We start from the raw sequence: 20557 nt of genomic DNA, 5'->3' as shown, positions 1-20557 counted from the left end.
AATTTATGTTAAAACAGATTTAATGCTCCCCATCTGGTTGGAGTACATTCTTATGTGTATTCGGTGTAGAATGCAGAGACAGTTGCATCACAAAATGTAAATCTAGTCTGTACCACTTTTTCCTGCAGGCATTATTGAAGTGGAAATTAGAGCTCTTCATAAGATTATTTCATGCACCTACAGGTAGCAGAGCTCATGGGCACCACGTGCAGTATTTTAATTTTATGAGTAAATACTGATGGAAAAAGGAGCATGGCAATTATATTGCTTGTGTCTTCAATTAATGTGGCACTTAAAAAAAAATTTACCTCTCCAACCCGTTTTTTAAAATTTTCTTGTATAACATTCCTTTTCACTAACCCCCCTCCCCCCACCATCGTCTTTCCCCACCATCTCAATTTCTGTTAGTGATCAGTGAATCTAGAAAGATGTAAAGCCCTATAGCACTCTATAGGGCTATAGAGCCTATACCACAGGTTTGGAATTGGACTATTGAAGTATAATTTCAGTATTGAATGTAGAAACTTTAATTGACTTTTTAAGAGTAGCGTGTTGTTGAGCCCACTAGGGGATCATGTATTCTGGATTGGGTGTTGTGTAGTGAAATGTATTTGATAAGGGAGCTTAGGGTAAAGGAACCCTCAGGAGACAGTGACCATATTCTGATAGAATTCACCCTGCAGTTTGAGAGGGAGAAGTTAAAGTCAGGTGTATCAGTATCATAAATTACGGAGGTATGAGAGAGGAGCTGGCCAAAGTTGATTGGAAGGGGACACTACCAGGGATGACAGTAGAGCAGCAATGCCTGGAGATCCTGGGAGCAATTCAGAAAGCGCAGGGTAGAATCATCCCAAAGAAGTAGTAGTATTTTAAAGGGAGGATTATACAACCGTGACTGACAATGGAAGTCAAACCTAACAGAAGAGCAAAAGAAATGGCATATAATAGAGCAAAAATTAGTGGGAAGTTAGAGGATTGGGAAGCTTTTAAAAGCTAATAGAAGGCAAGTAAAAAAGCCATATGGGGGAAAATATGAAATATAAAGCTAGCTAACAATACCAAAGAGTATACCGAAGATAATATATAAAAAGAGAGGGTGAGTAAATATTGGACCACTGGAAAATGATGTTGGAGAGGTAGTAATGGGGGACAAGGAAATGGTGAATAAATTGAAGGAATATTTTGCGTCACTCTTCACTGTGGAAGGCACTGGCAATATGCCGGAAGTTTGAGTGTCGGGGGCAGAGGTGACTGCAGTTGCTATTATTAGGGAGAAGGTGCTTGGTAAATTGAAAGGTCTGAAGGTAGATAAGTCACCTGGACAGGATTCTGAAAGAGCTAGCTAAAGAAATTGTAGTGGAATTAGTAATGTTCTTTTAAGATACAGTAGAGTCTAGCATGGTTCCAGAGAGTTGGGAAGTTGCAAATGTCACTCTACTCTTCAAAAGGGAAGGAGGCAGAAGAAAGGAAATTATAGGCCAGTTAGCATTACCTCAGTGGTTGGAAAGAAGTTGCAGTCAATTGTTAACTGACAAATCTGTTTGAATTGAGGAAGTAGCAGTCTAGATAGACAAAGGAAAATCAGTGGATGCAAGTGTTTGGATTTTAAGAAGGCTTTTGACAAGGTGCCGCACATGAGGCTGCTCAACAAGATAAGAACCCATGGTACTACAGGAAAGATACAAGCATGGATAGAACATTGGCTGATTGGTAGGAGGCAAAGAGAGCCTATAAAGGGAGGCTTTTCTGATTGGCTGCCAGTGACTAGTAGTGTTCTGCGGGGGTTGGTTTTGGGACCACTTCTTTTTACGTTGTATATCTGATTTGGATGATTGAATTGATAGCCAAGTTTGTGGACAATATGAAGAAAGGTGGAAGGGCAGGTATGTGTTGAAGAAACAGGGAGGCTGCAGAAGGATTTTGACAGATTAGGAGAATGGACAAAGAAGTGGCAGATGGATTACAGTGTAGTGAAGTGTATGGTCATGCACTTTGCTAGAAGGAATAAAATCCATAGACTACTTTCTAAACAGGGAGAAAATTCAAAAACCTGACATGCAAAAGGATTTGGAAGTCCTTGTGCAGGATTCCCTAAAGTTTAATTTGCAGGTTGAGTTGATGCTGTGGAAGACAAATGCAATGTTAGCATTCATTTTGAAAGGACCAGAATAGAAAAGCAAGGATGTAATGCTAAGGCTTCATAGGACACTAGTGAGGCCTCACTTTGAGAATTGTGAGCAGTTTTGGACCCCTTATTTAAGAAAGGATGAGCTGACATTGGAGAGGGTTCAGGAGAATGATTCGAGGCTTATGATATGAGGAGTGATTAATGCCTCTCGGCCTTTACTCACTAGAATTTAGAAGAATGAGGAGGATCTCATTGAAACTTTTAGAATGTTTAAAGGCCTAGATAGAGTAGATGTGGAGAGGATGTTTCCTATGACGGGGGAATCTGGGACCAGAAGGCGCAACCTCAGAATGGCGATAAGGAGGAATTTCTTTTGCCAGAAGGTGGTGAATCTGTGGAATTTGCCACAAGCACTGTGTAGTCCAGCTTATTGGTCGTATTTAAGCTAGAGATTGATAGGTTCTTGATTTGTCATGATGTGAAAGGTTACGGGGAGAAGGCAGGACAGTGAGGTTAAGAGGAAAATGTATCAGCCATGTGAAATGGCAGAGCAGTTTTGATGGGCTGAATGGCCTAATTCTGCTCCCATGTCTTATGGTCTTAATCTGAGTGGCATGATTTCATGTATTGTTCTCCCTTAAACTATGCCCCATTTATACACATGCAGTATGTTCATCTAAGTGTATGACTGCCATTTACTGATTTATTAATAATTTTACACATAAGCCATTGTGCAATTATATTTTGCAAGTTGAATTTTATTTGTGTAAACCTGCAGAAGTTAGAAGTTGTTAATTGCTTTTGTTTACTTCTTTTTCCTTATCCCTATCTTTTGATCCCACCCCACAAAAAACAGGTTGTATGGAGGTATGAATTATCGCAGACTGGGCGGTGGAGTGGGTGTTATCAAAATGACACACTGTGAATCCCACATATGGTAAACCATGAAGTCTGGTATCCTTGCTGCTACTGGATGCTGTAATTGTTTAGGAAAGCACACTTTCATTCTGGTGTTCAGTTCAGTAGAATCTGGCCACTGATCAAAATAAGAGATATTCAAAGCTCCACGTAGTGATGGAAAAAGACTTCTATGTTGGTCCAGTGAACAGTTCTAATGATATTACAGATTGATGCCTGTAGAAGTTTTTTTGTGTGGGAAAGACTTCTCATTCAGAACAGTTGGGAGCACCTCAAAAATGGGCAGAATAGAAAAGTTGCGCAAATGTAACTTGGCTGGTAAGGATGTAATCAACTCTTTAATCCTCATTTTTCAAGGATATTGAAATGAAAACATTTGTTGGTTCACATCATTTGGAGATGATTGACTATCAACATGTGGAAAAAACTTTATTCCTTTCTAATTGAACAATTCCACGGACTTAAAGAAAGAAAATATTTATGTCATGTTAAGTTGGGGCAAATGGAAACTCAGTTGTCCCACTATGGAGACATAACTATTAAAACCACCCATTGCTACTTTTTTTTCCTGATGCTTAATAAATTTTGTGTTTCGTACAGTGATAGTATCTTTTTATTCAAGATACATGAGCAGTAATACAGTTCTTAATTCTCTAAAATATAATAAAACTGGAATCTTAAAGGGCATTGTGTTCATGAGAAAGTGAACATCAAGTTTTTTTCTGTAATTGTAAGTGCACAGTGTGATAATGCATATCACATAAAGTGAGTATAATGTTGTCATGACTAAATATGCATGGTTCTTCCTCCTGGAAGCCTAAAACATTTGCAAAAGATTTTTCTCATGATAAGCATACCTCTTTAGGGTCAATTTGAGATACTCTAGAAAAGTTGATACTAATGCCATCAGATTTCATTTAGGTTTTACTGATAATTAGTATATTTCACATGGAGCATTTCCATAGCTTTAGATGAATAATAAGTGCTAAGACTTTTAAAAACCATAAACTGCACTGTTTTATGACTACAGTGGGTGCAAACAATATAATGAATCTTCTGCTGAATGGCATCTTGTTAGAGGTCTCACAGATCAATCATTAGATTATCTCCGGCTGTGTTGAAAAAAATGACCAGGTGTACTTTCATTAAGAAGGAACATAGGTTGGACATTTAAAAATAGAAACATAGAAAACCTACAGCACAATACAGGCCCTTCCGCCCACAAAGTTGTACCGAATATGTCCCTACTTTAGAAATTATTAGGCTTACACATAGCACTCTATTTTTCTAAACTCCATGTACCTATCCAAAAGTCTCTTAAAAGACCCTATTGTATCCGCCTCCACCACCGTTGTCGGCAGCCCATTCCACTCTCTCCTTAAAACAAAATACGTACCACTGATACCTCCTCTGTACCTACTAAAAAAGAACCCACATTTACCACCTCACCTGGAATGAGCTGCCAAATGAGGTGGTAAATGCGGGTTCTTTTTTAACATTTATGAATAAATTGGACAGATACATGGATGGGAGGTGTATGGAGGGATATGGTCCGTGTGCAGGTCAGTGGGACTAGGCAGAAAATGGTTTGGCACAGCCAAGAAGGGCCAAAAGGCCTGTTTCTGTGCTGTAGTTTCTATGGTTTTCTACTCCCCAGCACCTTAAACCTACGTCCTCTTGTGGCAACCATTTCAGCCCTGGGAAAAAGCCTCTGATTATCCACACGATCATTGCCTCTCATCATCTTATACATCTCTATCAGGTCACTTCTCATCCTCTGTCGCTCCAAGGAGAAAAGGCCGAGTTCACTCAACCTGTTTTCATAACGCATGCTCCCCAATCCAAGCAACATCCTTGTAAATCTCCTCTGCACCCTTTCTATGGCTTCCACATCCTTCCTGTAGTGAGGCGACAAGAACTGAGCACAGTACTCCAAGTGGGGTCTGACCGGGGTCCTATATACCTGCAACATTACCTCTCGACTTCTAAATTCAATTCCACAATTAATGAAAGCCAATACACCGTATGCCGCCTTAACCACAGTCAACCTGCGCAGCTGCTTTGGGCGTCCTATGGACTCGGGCCCCAAGATCCCGCTGATCCTCCACACTGCCAAGAGTCTTACCATTAATACTATATTCTGCCATCATATTTCAGCTACCAGAATGAACCACCTCACACTTATCTGGGTTGAACTCTATCTGCCATGTTTCAGCCCAGTTTTGCACCCTATCAATGTCCCGCTGTAACCTCTGACAGCCCTCCACACTATCCACAACACCCCCAACCTTTGTGTCATCAGCAAACTTACTAACCCATCCCTCCACTTCCTCATCCAGGTCATTTATAAAAATCACAAAGAGTAAGGGTCCCAGAACAGATCCTGGAGGCACACCACTGGTCACCGACCTCCATGCAGAATATGACTCGTCTACAACCACTCTTTGCCTTCTGTGGGCAAGCCAGTTCTGGATCCACAAAGCAATGTCCCCTTGGATCCCATGCTTCCTTACTTTGTCAATAAGCTTTGCATGAGGTACCTTATTAGATACCTTGCGCTACATCTACTGCTCTTCCTTCATCAATGTGTTTGGTCACATCCTCAAAAAATTCAATCAGGCTCGTAAGGCACAGCCTACCCTTGACAAAGCCATGCTGACTATTCCTAATCATATTATACCTCTCCAAATGTTCATAAATCCTGCCTCTCAGGATCTTCTCCATCAACTTACCAACCACTGAAGTAAGACTCACTGGTCTATAATTTCCTGGGCTATCTTTACCCCCTTACTGCTCCTCAATATCCCTGTTACTATTGAGCGGCCTATAAAAAACACCCAGTAGAGTTATTGATCCCTTTCCTGTTCCTAACCTCCACCTACAGAGACTCCATAGACAATTCCTCCATGACATCTACCTTTTCTGCAGCTGTGACACTATCTCTGATCAACAGTGGCACGCCCTCGCCTCTTTTGCCTCCCTCCCTGTCCTTTCTGAAACATCTAAAACCCAGCACTTGAAGTAACCATTCCTGTCCCTGAGCCATCCAAGTCTCTGTAATGGCCATCACATCACAGCTCCAAGTACTGATCCATGTTCTAAACTCATCCGCTTTGTTCACAATACTCCTTGCGTTAAAATAGACACATCTCAAACCGTCCATCTGAGCACGTCCCTTCTCTATCACCTGCCTATCTTCTCTCACATACTGTCTTCAAGCTTTCTCTGTTTGTGAGCCAACTGCCTCATTCCTAGTCTCTTCAGTTCGGTTCCCACCCCCCAACAATTCTAGTTTAAACTCTCCCCAGTAGTCTACTTGCCAGGATATTGGTCCCCCTGGGATTCAAGTGCAACCAATCCTTTCTGTACAGGTCACACCTGCCCCAAAAGAGGTTCCAATGATCCAGAAACCTGAATCCCTGGCCTCCAATCCCTCAGCCATGCATTTATCCTCCACCTCATTCTATTCCTATACTGTTGCGTGGCACAGGCAGTAATCCCGAGATTACTACCTTTGTGGTCCTGCTTCTCAACTTCCTTCCTAACTCCCTGTAGTCTTTTTTCAGGACCTCTTCCCTTTTCCTACCTATGTCATTGGTACCAATATGTACCATGACCTTTGGCTGTTCTCCCTCCCACTGCAGGATATCTTGGACGCGATCTGAAACATCCCAGACCCTGGCACCCGGTGGGCAAACTACTATCCGAGTTTCTTTTCTGTGTCCACAGAATTGCCTGTCTGACCTTCTAACTATAGAGACCCCTATCACTACTGCCTTCCTCTTCCTTTTCCCTACCTTTCTGAGCCACAGGGCTGGACTCTGTGCGATCTTAATTCATTGAATTAATTAATTCATTGAATTAATCTTGTCTGTAATATTTTTCTTCACTGGGGGAAAAAAAAACACACACATCACAGATACCAAGCAGGGCATTGATTTTTTTTTCAGGCTTGTGTCATTATGTATGGTATAAGAAAGCTTAAGAAGATGTAAAATATTGACAAAAGTATGTAAATTTCAATGGTAATTTCCTGATTCTCCCATCCTTAGTGTAACTGGAACAGTGGAAATTGTGGAGAGAGAAATTACATATTTTCCAGCAGTTTTTTAAAAATCAGATCTTCATTTTTTTTTCTCTTGCTGCTTTGAGAGAGTACAGTACCACATTATGCAATAATTGCATTTATAGCATTGAATAAAAACATGTTTCATACTATTAATTGATTACTTTTAAGGTCAGTAACTGTAATGCTAATAGTTCTAAAGCAGCAACCACAGTAATAAGCTGAGTAATTGTTCAATTTATTTTCTTTCTTGATAATATTTGACAGGCAGCAAGTCACTGAACAAGATACACTAGGATGGTTTGATGGATTTGAAATACAGGTTTACTCAGCACCCACCTCCAAAGATGGATGCTGCTTTGTCTCTTATTCACATCATTTACCCTAGACTCTAATGTCATGGGTGGAATTTGTATTAAGTTATCATGACCAAAACAGGCTTTTGGGTGCACAGTATTTTTCACTAAATGACATTTCATTAATGGGATTGGATTAAAACACCCACAATTTGATTCCAAAGTATTTTATGTAGCAAATCCTATAACACCTGCTTTTCTTATTTGTGCAATATCTCATCATTATTTATTGATTTCAATTAATTACTACACATTTGTAGGATTAATTTTTGCAGCACTCTGAAAATTTATGCAAATAATCAGTGGGAGTGTTTATGATTGTCTTTTTTGTGTTCTCATTTAACTGATGTATTTAAACTGTCTTCAATACTTACAATCGGGTTCCAGGGGTGCTTTTGGTGTAGATGAAATGTCTTCCTTCTTCCACAGAATTTTGACCCCCTAGCCCTCTGTCCTAAAGTTGATCAAATCATTGTCACTCCAGTTAAACAAGCCAACCTCCTGATGTTTTGCACTTTTCTCCTGACACTTCTCTAATTTTGCACCGAGAAAGGCTTTGGCCCATTAAATTGGCATCAAATGAAGCATCCATTGCAGCAACTGACCATAATCGTGTTTTACTCTTCCTGCATTCCAATCAGCTCCTTCAGATTCCATCATGTATCTGCATATTGGGGGTAAAGTATGATGGCCAGTTAACCTGACAATCTTCACATCCTTGGGATGTAGGAGGAATAATATGCACCTGGAGAATACTAAGCAGTCATAAAGCAATGGTTTAAGCTATACAACAGAGGAGGTCAGGGATTGAACACAGGCTGATACATTTGAGGCAGAGGCTTTACTAGATGTGCCACCCTATTGCTGTGTTCATTAGTACTGTGTTTTATACTTTATAAGGACTGGAAAAAAAAACTATGTGGCACTTCTTACCATCTTGGGATGTTCAAAAGTGCTTTTAGTGAATGTAATTCCCACTGTTATTCAGGAAGCACAGTAGCCTGCTTGGGTACGGTGAGGTCCCAGATAATCAGTAATTTGATAGTGGCCAGATATCTGGTTTAGGATTATTGGTTGTAAGATGTTAGCCAGAAAACTGGGAGAAAACTTCTGCTGCTTATACTGATGTTCACTGTATTTTGTGACAAAACATAATTGTAACAATCCCTGTCAGAACTAAGTTTCAACTGTAAAAATAAAATCACAAAGAATTAATGAAGCACTCTAATTAAGCAGCCTGGATGATTTTTCATTTGTCTTAATATCATAGCCTTTTAAAAAAAAAACTAATGTATAGTGGATGGTACTTGTATTTGCCAATGAAGCTCAGGAGAGTTACAGTATATGTCAGCCACAAGCATGTGATCTAAACTACTGTAATCTTTTAGTAGCCAGGTTTTAAAATAGCAAAAGTAGAGTAAATTAAGTTTATCAGTTTATTTTTTAAGCTGGATGCCACAAAGTCCCCCCCCCTCCCCCACCACCACCAAATCACGATTCTGTACTATTCACGGGGTTTTTGCATTGCATACGTGTGTGCTTTTCTCACTACAGCAGCCAGTCCTAGAGCATGCATGCAAGCACCTTTACTGGAATGGTTGGTGCAGTGTCAAATTAAATTTTATAATTATTCTTAAACCATTTATTATGTTGAAAGACTTCATCAAATTGCTACATATTCCTACTAATGTTAACATCCTCTCTTCCTATTAACTTTAAAAATAGTTCATGTCGCTCTGCCAGGCACTCCCAATTAATGAAATCAGTAATTTCTTACGCTTTCTGATTTTAAGATTAAATTTCAGGACTGGAATCTTCTTTCGCTGTCTTATTGCTTAAAAGACTACCTCTATATTTTAGGTTTATATCTAGTCATTTATGTGGAGTAAATACAGTAGTTGTGGTACTTAATTACAATGGGCAACATAAACATATACAGATATGATAAACTGAAAATGTTGTACAGGTCAAGCACTCAGAACGTGATTGAAGGGTTATTTCATGATTTAATAAATTATTTTACTTTATAACAGGTGGTTTTACAAGTTGTATCAGATTTGTTCCCTGTTAATGTTTTGCTTTCCTTTTAAACTCAAATTAAAGAAGACCTGTACTTATTTTTACCACAGATCCATTGTTAAAAGAAAAATACTACTTAGAAATAAACAAAATTGGCAGTTGTCCACATTTCAAGTTCCAAATGAGTCTGAGAGAATTAGATTTCAGTCATTGGCAATTGCATCTCCTCCAGGTGCTAATTTCTTTCAACAGTGCTATTTTATGACTTTTGTAAGCAGTTATGAAATGTTACGTGCACTTTCCACAAATAAACTGTAAATTTTTTGGTACAACAATGGTCTGAGCCTGTGTTGTCTTCTTTGCAAATAAAGCCAATGCATCTTTTTAAAATTTTTTGTTTTTAAGTTACATTTGTCTATTTGACATGAACAGTTTTATCATGTTATACTATAAAGTAATATAGTAGACCAGATAGTGAAGTAGAAAGGCAGTGAAGCATTTTTATTTAGCAGTTGTGTTGAATACTTTGAATGTAGGTGAGGAGGTAATGTTAAGCACAGACTATTTGAAAGAACGGGTCAGGAATGATAAATCCAAGGGTTACACAACTAAGGCTACTTATTAAGGTGATGTAGGGATTTCAAAGAATTGTTGTTGCTTATTATAATTGCGCTTTCTGTAGAGTGAATAAATCAACTTAGGGTACTAATACTTTTATTAATGTTAACAGCTTTAGATTTGTTGTACAGTAAGTTATGGCATTATAGACATGGTGTTTGAAACTGGGTTTAATGACATTAAATATTTATGTAATAATTTTATATCTTTTGCCAGTCATGAGCAGATATATATGAAAAATTAGTTTTAAAATTTGCTCAATAGATACTACTTCTGAAAGCATTAAGATGTGAAAGCAGTTTACGGTTCTGTGCAATACAAATTGCAAAACAGGAGATGGTCCCTCCAGTAAAAAGAGTGCAGTTTTTATTTTGCCCAAGAATGTAAAAAATGACAGGTTCCTTGGAGAAAAAAAGCACAGAAGTCAAATGTTTTGGTAGCTCTGTATATGTTCATCCATTTTCTCCTTCCTGTCAGTCATGTCACGCAGCCCAGTAACTGGTTCTTTTCAGAAGAAGATAATCAGTCTTCTGTTGTGGCTGAGGAGCAAGTTCGAGATCCAGTCAAATTTAATCCATAGTAGTGCAGAGACGAGGTTGATACTGTATCTGATGAAAAGCCAGCTCAGTTAGGAATGGCAGCACGTGGTCTATATGCTTGTTGTTGAACAGCTGCAGGAGGGGGTAAAAATTAGCACTAGATAAACCAAGTAATTCCATTGCTTATACCAAGGTTTGTAAACATTTTTTAAAACATGCTTATTCTGTTTCCACCATTCCATTTTTTCCCACCCAAATTATTATCATCACCTAATTTTCAGATTCAACAGTAAAACTATGAAAATAGACAAGCAAAAATTTACTCCAGATACCCCTTTCAATCCACAAACAATGCACATCCTTTGGTTCCTAAACATTTTAATTCTCTCTGCTCCCTGTGACACCTTTATATTCTGCACCCTCTCTGTTGGATTCAGAGTCAAACCAGGCAGCACAGAAGTACCATGGTTGACTCGGCTTAAGGAAATGACTTGTGTATATAGCAGGCTAATAAGCATGGTAGAAGATACTCTCTCTCAAGAAAAAAGCTTGTTCTGACGAGTATATTCAACGTTTTAAATCCATTTGCTGTTGCTGTTCAAAATATTTTTGTATTTTTTTTTATTTATTAGAAAGAACAGCATTTCTAAGCTTCCTTTTCAACAAATGCACATTTTCTTAGGACCCTTGCGAGATAAGTTGGAAAAGTGTGTATGGAACCGGAGGAAATAGCGAAGGTACTTAATGAATACTTCAGTATTCACTACGGAAAAGGATCTTGGCGATTGTAGGGATGACTTGCAGTGCACTGAAAAGCTTGACAATGTAGATATTAAAAAAGAGGATGTGCTGGAGCTTTTGGAAAGCATCAAGTTGGATAAGTCACCGGGACCGGACGGGATGTACCCCAGGCTACTGTGAGAAGCAAGGGAAGAAATTGCTGAGCCTCTGGCAATGATCTTTGCATCATCAATGAGGACGGGAGAGGTTCCGAGGATTGGAGGGTTGCGGATGTTGTTCCCTTATTTAAGAAAGGAAGTAGAGGTAGCCCAGGAAATTATAGACCAGTGAGTCTTACTTCAGAGGTTGGTAAGTTGATGGAGAAGATCCTGAGAGGCAGAATTTATGAACATTTGGAGAGGCATAATATGATTAGGAATAGTCAGCATTGCTTTGTCAAAGGCAGGTCGTGCCTTACGAGCCTGATTGAATTTTTTGAGGATGTGACTAAGCACATTGATGAAGGTAGAGCAGTAGATGTAGTTTATATGGATTTCAGCAAGGCATTTGATAAGGTACTTCATGCAAGGCTTATTGAGAAGGTAAGGAGGCATGGGATCCAAGGGGATATTGCTTCGTGGATCCAGAACTGGCTTGCCCACACAAGGCAAAGAGTGGTTGTAGACGGGTCATATTTTGCATGGAGGCCAGTGACCAGTGGTGTGCCTCAGGGCTCTGTTCTGTGACCCCTACTCTTTGTGATTTTTATAAATGTCCAGGATGAGGAAGTGGAGGGTTGGGTTAGTAAATTTGCTGATGACACAAAGGTTGGGGGTGTTGTGAATAGTGTGTTGGGCTGTCAGATGTTACAACAGACATTGATAGGATGCAAAACTGGGCTGAGAAGTGGCAGATGAAGTTCAACCCAGATGGTTCATTTTGGTAGTTCAAATATGATGGCAGAATATAGTATTAATGGTAAGACGCTTGGCAGTGTGGAGGATCAGAGGGATCTTGGGGTCCAAGTCCATAGGACACTTAAAGCTACCACGCAGGTTGACTCTGGTTAAGAGGGCATACGATGCATTGGCCTTCAGTCATGGGATTGAGTTTAAGAGCAGAGAGGTAATGTTGCAGCTATGTAGGGCTCTGGTCAGACCCCACTTGGAGTACTGTGCTCAGTTCTGGTCGCCTCACTCTGGGAAGGATGCAGAAACCATAGAAGGGGTGCAGAGAAGATTTATAAGGATGTTGCCTGGATTGGGGGGCATGCCTTATGAGAATAGGTTGAGTGAACTTGGCCTTTTCTCCTTGGAGCGATGGAGGATGAGAGGTGACCTGATAGAGGTATACAAGATAATGAGAGGCATTGATAGTGTGGGCAGTCAGAGGCTTTTCCCCAGGGCTGGATTGGCTAGCATGAGAGGGCATAGTTTTAACATGCTTGGAAGTAGGTACAGGGGAGATGTCAGGGGTAAGTTTTTTTTTAATGCAGAGAGTGGTGAGTGCGTGGAATGGGCTGCTGGCGGCGGCGGTGAAGGCGTTAACAATAGGGCCTTTTAAGAGACTCCTGGATGGCTAAATGGAGCTTAGAAAAATAGAGGGCTATAGGTAGAGTCTAAGTGGTTCTAAGGTAGGGACATGTTTAGCACAGCTTTGTGGGCCGAAGGGCCTCTATTGTGCTTTCTAGGTTTCTATAGATCAACATTAACCAAGAAATCGAGATTAGTGCAACAGAATTTCAAAGAGTTTAAAAGTGAGCAGAGTTGAAAAGGCGACGGTTATTTCTTCAGCGGTTTGAATGGGGCACAACTGCGCAAGCGATGGAGGTCGGCCAGTGAGAACAGCGGGAAGAGTTTAAAAGGAAGACAGATTTATAGAGCGGGCGTAGTAGTGGGAGACAGAGTAGGAAGGCTTTGGCTCAATGGGACTTAGGCGATAAGGGGTTGAGGCCAGGTAGGTTATCTGTTTGAAATAAAAAAACAAAGTATGTGTGTGAGGCCGGACGACCATATCTGCACCAGGTGCGTTGAGCTGCAGCTCGATGACCTTTGTCCGGTCAGGGAGAGTGAGGAGGTGATAGAGAGGAGCTATAGGCAGGTAGTTGCCCTGGGACCGCAGGAGACAGAGAAGTGGGTAACAGGAGAGGGAAGGGCAAGAAGCAGGTACTAGAGAGTACCCCAATGGCGGTCTCCCTTAACAATAAGTATTCCTGCTTGAGTACTGTTAGGGGGAACGGCCTACCTGGGGGAAGCAACAGTGGTCGCATCTCTGGCACAGAGTCTGGCCCTGAGGCTCAGAAGAATGGGGAAAGGAAGAGGATGGCAGCGGTGATAGGGGACTCTATAGTTAGGGGGTCAGAAAGGCGATTCTGTGGACGCAGGAAAGAAACGCGGATGGTAGTTTGCCTCCCAGGTGCCAGGGGTCTGGGATGTTTCTGATTGCATCCATAATATCTTGAAGTGGGAAGGAGAACAGCCAGAGATCGTAGTACATATTGGTACCAACGACATAGGTAGGAAAAGGGAGGAGGTCCTGAAAACAGGTTACAGGGAGTCAGGAAAGAAGTTGAGAAGCAGGACCTCAAAGGTAGAAATCTCGGTATTACTGCCTGTGCCACGCGACAGTGAGTACAGGAATAGAATGAGGTGGAGGATAAATGCGTGGCTGAGGGATTGGAGCAAGGGCAGGAATTCAGATTTCTGGATCATTGGGACCTCCTCTGGGGCAGGTGTGACCTGTACAAAAAGGGCGGGTTGTACTTGAATCACAGGGGAACCAATATCCTGGCGGGAAGGTTTGCTAAGGCTATTGAGGAGAGTTTAAACTAGAACTGCTGGGGGGTGAGAACCGAACTGAAGTGACGGAGGAAAGGGAGGTTGGCTCACAAATAGAGGAAGCTTGGAGACAGTGTGAAAGGGAGGATAGGCAGGTGATAGAGGAGGGACGCGCTGAGTCTGATGGTTTGAGATATGTCTCTTTTAATGCGAGGAGTATCATGAATAAAACGGATGAGTTTAGAGCGTGGACCAGAACTTTAGCTATGATGTTGTGGCCATTACAGAGACTTGGATGGTGCAGGGGCAGGAATGGCTACTTCAAGTGCCAGCTTTAGATGTTTCAGAAAGGATAGGGAGGGAGGCAGAAGAGGTGGGGGCATGGCACTGTTGATGAGAGATAGTGTCACGGCTGCAGAAAAAGAGGAAGTCATGGAGGGGTTCTCTACAGAGTCTGTAGGTGGAAGTTAGGAGTAGGAAGGGGTCAATAACTCTACTGGGTGTTTTTTATAGACCACCCAATAGTAACAGGGACATCGAGGAGCAGATAGGGAGACAGATTCTGGAAAGGAGTAATAATAACAGGGTTGTTATAGTGGGAGATTTTAATTTCCCAAATATTGATTGGCATCTCCCTAGAGTGAGGGGTTCAGATGGGGTAGAGTTTGTTAGGTGTGTTCAGGAAGGTTTCTTGACACAATATGTAGATAAGCCTACAAAAGGAGAGGCTGTACTTGATCTGGTATTGGGAAATTAACATGGTCAGGTCTCTCAGTGGGAGAGCATTTTGGAGATAGTGATCACAATTCTATCTCCTTTACCATAGCATTGGAGAGGGATAGGAACAGACAAGTTAAGGAAACTTTTAATTGGAGTAAGGGGAAATATGAGACTATCAGGCAGGAACTTGGAAGCATAGATTGGAAACAGATGTTCTCAGGGAAATGTATGTAAGAAATATGGCAAATATTCAGGGGATATTTGCGTGGGGTTCTGAGTAGGTACGTTCCAATGAAACATAGAAAGGATGGTAGGGTGCAAGATCTGTGGTGTACACAGGCTGTTGTAAATCCAGTCAAGAAGAAAAGAAGAGCTTACAAAATGTTCAAAAAACTAGGTAAGATAGGATAGGAATCTAGAAGATTATAAGGCTAGCAGGAAGGAGCTTAAGAATGAAATTAGGAGAGCCAGAAGGGGTCATGAGAAGGCATTGGCGGACAGGATTAAGGAAAACCCCAAGGCATTCTACAAGTATATGAAGAGCAAGAAGATAAGACGTGAGAGAATAGGACCAATCAAGTGTGAGAGTGGAAAAGTGTGTACGGAACTGAAGGAAATAGCAGGAGTACTTAATGAATACAGTATTCACTATGGAAAAGGATCTTGGTGATCGTAGGGATGACATGCAGTGGACTGAAAAGCTTGACAATGTAGATATCAAGACAGAGGATGGTGCTGGATCTTTTGGAAAGCATCAAGTTGGATAAGTCACCGGGACCGGACGGGATGTACCCCAGGCTACTGTGGGTAGTGAGGGAGGAGAATGCTGAGCCTCTGGCAAAGATCTTTGCATCATTAGTGAGGTTCCGGAGGATTGAAGGGGTGCAGATGTTGTTCCCTTATTCAAGAAAGGGAGTAGGGATAGCCCAAGAAATTATAGGTCAGTGAGTCTCTCTTCAGTGGTTGGTAAATTGATGAAGATGATCCTGAGAGGCAGGATTTATGAACATTTGGAGAGGCATAATATGATTAGGAATAGTCAGCATATCTTTGTCAGAGGCAGGTCGTGCCTTACAAGCCTGACTGAATTTTTTGAGGACGTGTCTAAACACGTTGATGAAGGTGGAGCCGTAGGTGCAGTGTATATGGACTTTAGCAAGTCATTTGATGAGTTACCCTATGCAAGGCTTATTGAGAAAGTAAGGAGGCATGGGAGGCATAGGATCCAAGGGGGACATTGCTTTGTGGATCCAGAACTGACTTGCACACAGAAGGCAAAGAGTGGTTGTAGACAGGTCATATTCTGCATGTAGGCCAGTGACCAGTGGTGTGCCTCAGGGATCTGTTCTGCGACCCCTTCTCTTTGTGATTTTTATAAATGACCTGGATGAGGAAGTGGAGGGTTGGGTTAGTAAATTTGCTGATGACACAAAAGTTGGATGTGTTGTGGATAGTGTGGAGGGCTGTCAGAGGTTACAACGGGACATTGATAAGATGCAGAACTGGGCTGAGAAGTGGCAGATGGAGTTTAACCCAGATAAGTGAGGTGGTTCATTTTGGTAGCGTGGAGGATCAGAGGGATCTTGGGGTCTGAGTCCATAGGACACTCAAAGCTGCTACGCAGGTTGACTCTGTAGTTAAGAAGGCATACAGTGCATTGGCCTTCATCAATCGTGGGATTGAGTTTGAGAGCCAAGAGGTAATGTTGCAGCTATGTAGGACCCTGGTCAGACCCCACTTGGAGTACTGTGCTCAATTCTGGTCGCCTCACTACAGGAAGGACATGGAAACCATAGAAAGGGTGCAGAGGAGATTTACAAGGATGTTTCCTGGATTGGGGAGCATGCCTTATGAGAATAGGTTGAGTGAACTTGGCCTTTTCTCCTTGGAGCGATGGGGGATGAGAGGTGACTTGATAGAGGTGTACAAGATAATGAGAGGCATTGATTGTGTGGATTGTGTGATTGTGAGGCTTTTTCCCAGGGCTGAAATGGCTAGCACAAGAGGGCATAGTTTAAAGGTGCTTGTTAGTAGGTACAGAGGAGATATCAGGGGTAAGTTTTTTTTACGCAGAGAATGATGAATGTGTGGAATGGACTGCCAGCGACGGTGGAGGCGGAAAGGATAGGGTCTTTTAAGAGACTGCTGGATGGCTACGTGGAGCGTAGAAAAATACAGGGCTATGGGTAAAGCCTAGGTCTAAGGTGGGGACATGTTCGGCACAGCTTTATGGGCTGAAGGGCTTGTATTGTGCTGTATGTTTTCTATGGTTCAAAGGGGCAAACAACTCCACTATACAAATTTAAATTAAGGTTGCATTTTTACAATTACAGCTGCTGACAAAATAGGTGTAGAAACCCTAGAGGTGGTGCTTAGTAGAGAACCCACTTGCTTCCTATAGCACAGAAACACTGATAATTTATCTAAGAATAGTAATTATTATATATCCTAGTTTAAAACTGTTAGCAGGGATCCTAAAGAGATGTTACATACATTTATTATATAAGGGTTTATAATAAAAAAAAGGATATAATATGACCTTAGGAAGCCATGAATTTCCTCAAGCAGCAAACAAACTTTCATTGATGGATTAAAATAGCATTGATCCCAACATTACTCAGTATAAAAGTTGTGTACTATTTCATGGTGTTGTCAACCAAGAATTGGTCATTAAGCAACTTGAGTAAATTTTCCTTCTTTATCAAGTAGGCCAATAAGCATACATACATACTGAGTTGAAAAATGAAATAACCAAAGCTAGCAGGGATGAGTGGATAGCTCGTACATGACTACAACTCAGTATTTATACAGTATTCCTATATTGCAGCAATGGCAACATTAAAAACAATTCTACAATGCTAACTTTCCACTCTTGGATCAGAAACCAATAGCTGCAAAATCCGTATATATTCCCCAGTCAGAACCTACTGCAGAAATTTATCTGAATGCAATTTCCAGATTCTTTCAGCTCCTAGAGCTGTACACTGCTGAAAACAGAATAACTTATCTTTTTAATTCACAAATCACTTTCCCTTGCCCATCCCCACACTATCTCCTCAAATCCAGAAGATTAATTACACATACAAGATTCTCCTCAATATACTGTAGTTAATACTGCACAAGTTACATTTTAAATCAGTGTTAACTGTTCCTCACCTTTAATTTTCCATCACAGTGAGCAGATGCAATGCCTGTTGTTACCTTTACTAGGCGTGTAGCTGCAAGCCTCACCCCAAAATGCCTGTAGAAATGTGAATGAAGACTGCTCATGAATAAATCCACTTCTTCTATGGTGATTTCATCCTCATCTCCATGGATACTGTCCCACAATGCCTTAGCATCCTCTGGGTGAATACTCAGTGAAATGGTCAGTTGCACAGGGGGCACAGACCATTCTAGTTCCATTACACGATGGATACAGTCAGAAAAACAATTGGCCCACATGGCAGCCATCCAGGTCAAGTTCTCAGAACTAATAGGGAACGCACTGATGTAACAGTCAAATGTTTTCTGCAACCATTCTCCAACAATAGCTGTTACTGTTTCAGGGCCATTGGCAAAAAGCAAGGGCAAACAGGTGAATTCCACGGGGAGAGATGCCAAGAAGCCCAGGTCTCCATCAACACAGCATAGCCACCCAGACCAGACCACCTTTTCATCAGATGATTGTTGGACTGGAGTCTTTGATGTTATCTGTCAGGAAGCAGAAAAACACAAGTTCAGATATTAATTTATTTCCCTTTGTCCTTACTCCTACAAAATTTTGTACAAGACTCATTCTAAAATAATTTGGTCAGTGGTCATTCCATATGTACTGAAATACACAATACTTGGACAATATGTAACTTAATTATTCTAAAGAGAAATGGAGCCTTGTTAATCTCTAGGGATGCAGAAGCCAACAATTTTATCCTATCCAGTGGGGATAAGAATAATAGAATGACTTGGCAGATGAATGTCTGGCTGATGAACTGTATTAGGGGGAAAGGTTTCAGATTCTGGGTCATTGGAATCTCTTCAAGGGAAACTATAACCTGTACAAAGAGATGGAGAACCTGAGGGAGACCAATATGATTGCAGGCAGGTTTGCCAGAGCTGTTGGGGAGGATTTAAAGTAGTTTGGCAGTGGGATGGAAACCAAAGTCATGGACCCGGGAATAGTCAGGCCACATGGAGTATTGTCAAAAGTTTTGGGCCCCACATCTCAGAAAGGATGTGTTGTCATTGGAGAGAGTCCAGAGGAGGTTCACGAGGATGATTCTGGGAATGAAGGGGTTAACATGAGGAGTAATTAACAGTTTTGGGCCTGTACTCACTGAAATTTAGAAAAATTGGTGGGGATTTCATTGAAACCTACCAAATGTTGAAAGGATTAGATAGGGCGGATGTGGAAAGGATGTTTCCTGTGGTGGGGATATCCAGAACTAGAAAGCACAACCTCAAAATTGAGGGGCAACCTTGTAGAACAGAAGGAGAATTTATTTTAGCCAGAGAATAGTGAATCTGTGGAATGCTCTGTCACAGACTGCAGTGGAGGCCACATCCGTGGGTATATTTGAGACGGAAGTTGACCATTTCCTGATTGGTCAGAGCATCAAAGGATATGGCGAGAAGGTAGGTGTACGTGGTTAAGTAGGAACTGGGATCAGCCATGATAGAATGGTGGAGCAGATTCGATGGGCTGAAAGGCCTAATTCTGCTCCTATGTCTTATGGACACAGGGTTGATGCAGTGTGTAGAGACTGAGGAAGGATAAGCAATGGATAGGACATAATGGCAGTCAGTTGGATGGGTTGAAATGTGCCCATTTTAATGCAAGAAACAGCATGAACAAGGGTGATGAACTTAGAGCATGGGGTCCGTAAATGGAACAAGGACATTTGCGCCAGTAGAAACATGGTCGTCATAAGGGCAAGAATGGCTGCTTGATGTTCCAGGATTTAGATGTTTCAAGAGGCACAGGGTGGGAGGAAAGAGGTAAGGAAGTGGCATTATTAATCAAGGAGTGTATCACAGCTGCAGAAAAGGAGCAATCATTCTATTGGGAGTATTCTATAGACACTTCCCTCCCATAGCAGGAGACACTGTGAAGTTTGGGAGATAGATTTTGGAAAGATGCAAAAATAACAGGGTAAACAACAGGAATTCTGCAGATGCTGGAAATTCAAGCAACACACATAAAAGTTGCTGGTGAACGCAGCAGGCCAGGCAGCATCTCTAGGAAGAGGTGCAGTCGACGTTTCAGGCCGAGACCCTTCGTCAGGACTAACTGAAGGAAGAGTGAGTAAGGGATTTGAAAGTTGGAGGGGGAGGGGGAGATCCAAAATGATAGGAGAAGACAGGAGGGGGAGGGATGGAGCCAAGAGCTGGACAGGTGAATAATAACAGGGTCATTGTCATGACACTATCCTACCCTAGTCAAGAGATGCAGTTGTTCACATCAACCATCAGAATGTGATCGAAGTGACTTTGACCATGGATTGTTGGTGCCAGATAGGGTGGTTTGAGTATCTCAGAAACTACTGCTTTGGTATTTTCACATGCAACACATTCTCCACGGTTTACAGAGAATGGTGCAAAAAGAAAAAAACATCCAGTGAGTGGCAGTTCTGTGGGTGATATATCTTGTTAATGAGAGAGGTTAGAAGAGAATGACCAGGCTGGTTTAAGCTTACAAGAAGGTGACAATAACCATG

General features: G+C 41.4%; 2 protein-coding genes across 3 annotated transcripts in view; one reads left to right on the top strand and one right to left on the bottom strand.

Moving 5' to 3' along the window:
* The window catches only part of klhl20 (kelch-like family member 20), a 70303-nt gene extending 61615 nt beyond the window's left edge, over positions 1–8688 (top strand). For both annotated transcript variants that reach the window (XM_072274335.1, XM_072274336.1), the window contains exon 11: positions 2985–8688. In XM_072274335.1, coding sequence (XP_072130436.1) covers positions 2985–3069 — 85 coding nt within the window. In that variant the 3' untranslated portion in view covers positions 3070–8688. The remainder of the gene's footprint in view (positions 1–2984) is intronic.
* A 1501-nt stretch (positions 8689–10189) lies between these two features.
* The window catches only part of cenpl (centromere protein L), a 37573-nt gene continuing 27205 nt past the window's right edge, over positions 10190–20557 (bottom strand). The window contains exons 4-5 of the mRNA XM_072274758.1: positions 18018–18554; positions 10190–10776 (exon numbers count right to left, since the gene is read on the bottom strand). Coding sequence (XP_072130859.1) covers positions 10675–10776; positions 18018–18554 — 639 coding nt within the window. The 3' untranslated portion in view covers positions 10190–10674. The remainder of the gene's footprint in view (positions 10777–18017; positions 18555–20557) is intronic.

This window comes from Mobula birostris, chromosome 12 (genome assembly GCF_030028105.1).
Source record: "Mobula birostris isolate sMobBir1 chromosome 12, sMobBir1.hap1, whole genome shotgun sequence".
Classification (NCBI taxonomy): domain Eukaryota; kingdom Metazoa; phylum Chordata; class Chondrichthyes; order Myliobatiformes; family Myliobatidae; genus Mobula; species Mobula birostris.
This window is presented reverse-complemented; position numbering and strand designations above follow the sequence as displayed.